Consider the following 6,000-nt stretch of genomic DNA (forward strand, 5'->3'; position numbering starts at 1 on the left):
GTCCTACCACTCTGTCTGTCTTGGAATGGATACTTAGTATTGATTCTAAGACAGAAGGTAAGGATTTAAAAAAAAAAAAAAAAAAAAAGGAATTACTATTTGGTTAAACTGGCTTTGGGCTTGCTTTTTAAAATAATTCCAGTGTTTAGGAGGAGAAATACCAGGATTACAGAGGTACAAACCAAACATCCAAGATAACCACCTTTGCACTATACCTTTACATGATGCATGTATCCTTTTGACCTATAAAGTCAACTCTTCTCCTCTCCTACTGGAACATGACTTCAATTTTCTTTCTCAAGTATATTCCAAAGCCTAGATATCTCCTTTGAAAAAAATCCAAGTGTCAAAGCATTACCACCTGTATCCAGCTTTACTACTGTTGTTCTCCTGATGCCCTGTATTCCTATTTTAATAGAAATTATATATAACCATTTATTGAGTGAAATTCAAAAACAGTGTAATATTTCTACAACTCATCTTACCTCAAGTACTGGTCCAGCTCCAAGAATTATCTGTTCCACTCCACTGGCAAATCCCTTCTGGCTGAGAGCTGTAAGATGGTGAATGAGAAAGTTTGTGCTCTGTGTTTTCCCAGAACCACTTTCCCCTGATATAACAATGCATTGATTCTTTCTGCGCTGAAGCATAGCATGATAGGCTACATCTGCTACAGCATAAATGTGGGGTTCAAGCTTTCCCAGTTGATGGTTATCATACATTTTGACATATTTAGGATTGTAAATAGGGAGAAACTTAAATGGATTAATAACTATCAGGATGCTACCAACATAGGTATAAATTTTTTCTTGCTTAAAGCGGTTTCGGAGGTTTTCTAGAAGTGTTTTCTCATTTAAGTCCGGTAAACTACATAAATCATCGTAATCCTTCTGCTGTGGCTGAGGAAGGAAACCTCGTTCCATCATCCTCCGACGTTCTTCTGTAACACGGAGCCATGACTGAAGACTGCCATAGTGGATTGAACCATCAAGATTTTTTTCTCTCAGAAGGAATCGATAATCTTCCCCACTCAATTTGTTTTCTAAGGCCATTCGTGGCCACATCATCATTCGCTGAACCGGACAGTCTGTTGGGTTGAGTATCCATTCTTCCCCACCAAATTCTTTCACTTCAGCTAGAACATAACATTTTGTTTTGTCAAGTTGGAGTCTATTAATGAGGGCATCTATCACCTCAGCAGCAGTTGAGTTTTTTCTGGCTGGGACTGCACAGTAGATGGTCCCTTCTGCAATTGTCCCAGGATAAATATGTAATGTGTGTTCATTGTCCTCAAAGCGTCGTCTTCCTCCAACATCACTCACATTCATATTGGATTTTATCCCATCAGCATTGATACTGCATGTTTTGAACTGCCCCAAATAGATTCATTGCCTCAAAACTGGAAAAAAACAAACAACATATTAGATATATAAAAAAAATTTAGATATACTCTAAAAAACTATGTTAATACTTTTTGATAGAGAAAAGGGGGTCAAATCCTATAAACTATCACTTTTTGTTAATTGATTCCTTTTCAAAGAATCTTAAACTTGGCATTATCTAATGCAAATGGTGCAATTTTTAGAAGAAAAAACCTTTAACAAAGAAGACTTACCCAAGGTGATAAAACCAATTGGTATAGGGCTAAGACTCAAATACAGGCCTCCAAAGGCCCCCTGGCCCCCTCTCACATTTTTCTACCATGATATAAATACATTCAACAATATTTATTAAGTATATATATGTTCCAAGCATTCTGGGTCATATAGAGAATATGATTTGGTTGCTATGCTCACATACACATATAGACATAAATCAGACTGTGAAAAAAGTAATTCCAAGTCAAGTGGAGATATGTCATAGGAAGAAGAAACAAAATATGAACATGGGATCCAAATGCATTCTACTACTTAGTAATCACTTTAAATTTCTATTAAAATTAATCTTTTTTTCAATATTGATCACTAAGTCCAAACTCAGATGAAATTTTACTTTAACAAAAGAAGACAGCAGAAAAACCACCATCTAATTCTCAAATTCTTGAGGATTTCACGTATAAATTTTACCTTAAGATTTATCAGCTGTGTCTAAGGCATCTAACATTAGAAATATAGCAACTTTATTCACATTAAAGACAGTCTCTGGAACCTAGATTCAATACAGAAGATAAAAATTGTCAATTACTTCTTTTCTTTACAAAACTGCTTAATGAAAAATGCAAATTAAAATAACAAGGGTTCCACTTCATACAAATCAGACTCAATGTTGGAGGGGCCATAGAAAACAATGTAATACACATTCTTTACTGGTTAGAGATGTGAAATGGTCCAGCCATTCTAGAAAAAAAAAAAAAAGCTGGAATTACATTTTAAAACTAAAGAGAAAAGAATAAGTCTTTATATAGCACATACTAGTTACTATACTGCTAAACGCTTTACTAATATCTCATTGATCCTCTCTATTATCATCATTTTACAGTTGAGAAACTGATGCAAAGGGAAATTAAGCCACCTGAACAAAGTCATACAGCTAAGTCTCTTCAGTCAAATTTGAACTCAGATTTTCCTGAATCCAGACCCAGCATTCTAACCATTGTGTCTCCTAGCTGGGAAAGAGTAAAGTGTACCTTGTACTACAAGGCATTTACTGTCAACATGACAACAAATAGAGAAAAATATGAACAAAAATATTCATAGCTGCAATTTTTTTTTTATTTTAAACCCTTAATTTCTGTGTATTGACTTATAGGTGAAAGAGTGGTAAGGGTAGGCAATGAGGGTCAAGTGACTTGCCCAGGGTCACACAGCTGGGAAGTGGCTGAGGCCGGATTTGAACCTAGGACCTCCAGTCTCTAGGCATGGCTCTCAATCCACTGAACTACCCAGCTGCCCCCTGTAGCTGCAATTTTTGAAATAAAAAAAAAAGAACTCTAAAAAAAACCAAAATGTCTATCAATTGGGGAGAGGCCAACAAACAAACTGTGGTATTTTACTGTTATAAAATGCTATTGTCGGAAAATCAAATCAATAAAATAGCAATGAGTAAAATGAAATCATAGCAAAACCAGAAGAAATAAAAAGAATAAGTTATATGCTAACAAAACTGAGAACACAAAAGAAACAGAGAAATACCTTCAAAAATGTAAAACACCCAAAAGACCAGGTCCAGATAGAGATAAAATAAACCTAATAAGTAAATAAGTAATCCAATCTCAAAAAACAAATTAAATCTAGCACTAAAGGAATTACAAAAGGGAAAAAAAAAAAACCTTAGACCTATTATGAACACAAGAGAATGTTATCAATTTTTTTAAATTGTTCAAACCCTTATTTCTCAGATTATTCTCAAACACTGTGAAAGAACCCTGCCAGAATCCTTTTTTGAGAAAAATATAGTACTAATAACTAAACTTGGTCAAGATAAAAACATAAAACTGTAAGCCAATACCACTAATGAATATTGGCTCGAATTTCTAAAACAGAACCCTATCAGATTGCAGCAATTTATCCAGGAAATCATTAATTATGATTAAATAAGATTTATTCCAGCAATGCAAGTAGTTCAACATTAGAAAATTAATCAATCTAACTGATCATTAAAACCTCAAAACATCCCAAATCACAAGATCATCTCGATGGAAACCGAAAAGGTCTTTGACAAAGTAAAAAGTTTTTATCATAAAAAACCCTATATAGGGACCTTTTTTTTAATCATCATAAGAAGCATTTAACTATAAGCAAGCAATATAGGCAACAAGGATACACTAATCTTGATAAAATAATAAAATTTATCTGGAAAAAAACAAAAGATCTAGAATATCAAGGAAAATGATAATAATAACTATGGAAAAAGAAACTGAACTTTCAGATCTCAAATTATATTATAAAGCAGTAGTCATCAAAACCATCTATTATATTAAAAATGGAGACAAAAACATCAATGGAATAGATTAGATAAGGGAGAATAAAAAAGAAGGGAATTCAATAATCCAGCTTTTGATAAAATGGAAAATATAAATTACCTGGGTGAAAACTCCTTCTTTGATTTAAAAACAAATAAACCTGCTGTGCAAACCAGAAACCAATGGGCAAACTCTTTAAAGAGGGGGCCAAAGGAAAGGAAATGCTCATCTGTCAGTCTGTTTCTAAGGTAACTCTTTCAAAGTTTCATTGGGTTGTATCCTACTCATTGTATTCATCAGATTAGGAATAATGTCTCCAGGGCACATCTGACCCGTAGGCCATAGTTTGCCCATCACTGTCTTATACCATATTCCACAAAACATTCTAAATGGACATTACCTTAATGTTAAAGATCAAACTATTTTTTTCTTTTCTTTTTTTAAACTATTTTTTTAAATTGGAAGAAAAAACATTATGTACTTCTCGAATCTATGCATAAGAGATACATTCTTAACCAAACAAGAGATATCAGCAATTACGAAAGACATAATATATTACTTTGATTACCTGAAACTAAAAAGAATGCACATAAATGACATTAATAGATCTAGGATTAAAAAAAGGAAGGGGTCAAATGAGTGGAAATATTTGCATCAAATTTCTCTGATAAGAGTTTGGCTTTCAAGACATATTCCAAAATATTTAGAGTAGCATTTTTAGGGATAGCTAAGATTGGGAAACAAAGTAGATATCCATGAAATGAGAAGTGGCTACACAAATTGAGTTACATGAATGGAATACTACTGTACTTTAAGAAATAGTGTGTGTGATGAGTACTATATGTACTAATGCAGGATAAAGTATGCAGTCAAGAAAACAATATACAGAGTAACTACAATAATGTAAATGGAAAGAACATCACAAAAATCAAAAGCAACTGTAATAAAAATATAAAAATCCAAGAAGGCCTAAATATAAGAGATACAAGAAGACATCCCTAACCTACCCCTTGGTAGAGGGGTATTAAAAATTATATTATATACTTATATATATGTATATATAATTATACATAATTATATATATATATTATATTTCCTTAAGACTTTCTCAATAGATCAGTTATACTGATTTTTATGTCCTCTCTTAAAAAAAACAAAACTATCTGTCCTATGGGATGAGTGTGTGTGTGTGTGTGAGAGAGAGAGAGACAGAGACAGAGACAGAGAGAGAGAGGAGGGGGGATACATGGGATACTATGATTAAATAGTTAAGAGAAAATATCAATTTTTTCTTTTTAAAATTCTTTTTAAAAAAAGGATTGTTATTGCATATTTGCAATAAATCAAGTAACAGATAGATATAAGATACTCCATTCAAAAAAACTACAGAATTTACAAAACACCTGCTATACTACCTATTCATTCAAAACTTACATGACTACAACAAAAAAACTTCTGCAAAAATAAAAGTGGGGACAAGTCAAAATGCTAAAGTAGAAGGGAAAAAAGGCAGCTCAGTTCCCTAGACATATACTCCGACAAGTCTCAAAATGAACAATGAGGAGAAATTCTAAGGAGAAACTACAAAGTCACCTTTCAACCACAAGATTACAAATTTTCACCTACAGACAAGTGACCAGAGGTGGAATGGGATCTCAAAAGGAGACCCCTAGGGGCAGCAGAAAGCACAGTATTGTCAATCTGAACCCTGCAGAAGGACACCACCATACCACTATAATCTTGACAGAAGTAAGCATACCTTCAAATGAACACCAAGTCCCAATAGAGGATCCATATATTGGGACAGAAGAATGAGCTTTGTTCTGTTTTATTTTCTAAATAAGTCAATAAGCATTGTGCTAAGTGGTAAGGATACAAAGAAAGTGGAAAAAATAGTCCCTGCTCACAAGCAAGAAACAAAGTAAATTGAATATTCTCAGAGGGAAGGCACTTGCACTAAGGTGAAACTGAAGAAAGGTTTCTTGTAGGTAGGCCTTTGAGATTTTAAGAAAGCCAAGAAGATAGGAAGAAATAAGGAGAGAATTGCAGGCACAGGAGGCATCTAGAGAAAACACTTAAGAATTAAGAAATTAAGAAAT

At 33.4% G+C, this 6,000-nt stretch overlaps 1 protein-coding gene across 1 annotated transcript in view; it reads right to left on the reverse strand.

The window, feature by feature from the left end:
* The window catches only part of MYO9A (myosin IXA), a 232,246-nt gene extending 230,854 nt beyond the window's left edge, over nt 1-1,392 (reverse strand). Inside the window, exon 1 of the mRNA XM_044665785.1 lies at nt 486-1,392. Coding sequence (XP_044521720.1) covers nt 486-1,328 — 843 coding nt within the window. The 5' untranslated portion in view covers nt 1,329-1,392. The remainder of the gene's footprint in view (nt 1-485) is intronic.
* Between the last annotated feature and the right edge of the window lie 4,608 nt (nt 1,393-6,000).

The sequence above is a fragment of the Gracilinanus agilis genome, chromosome 2, assembly GCF_016433145.1.
Source record: "Gracilinanus agilis isolate LMUSP501 chromosome 2, AgileGrace, whole genome shotgun sequence".
Lineage (NCBI taxonomy): Eukaryota > Metazoa > Chordata > Mammalia > Didelphimorphia > Didelphidae > Gracilinanus > Gracilinanus agilis.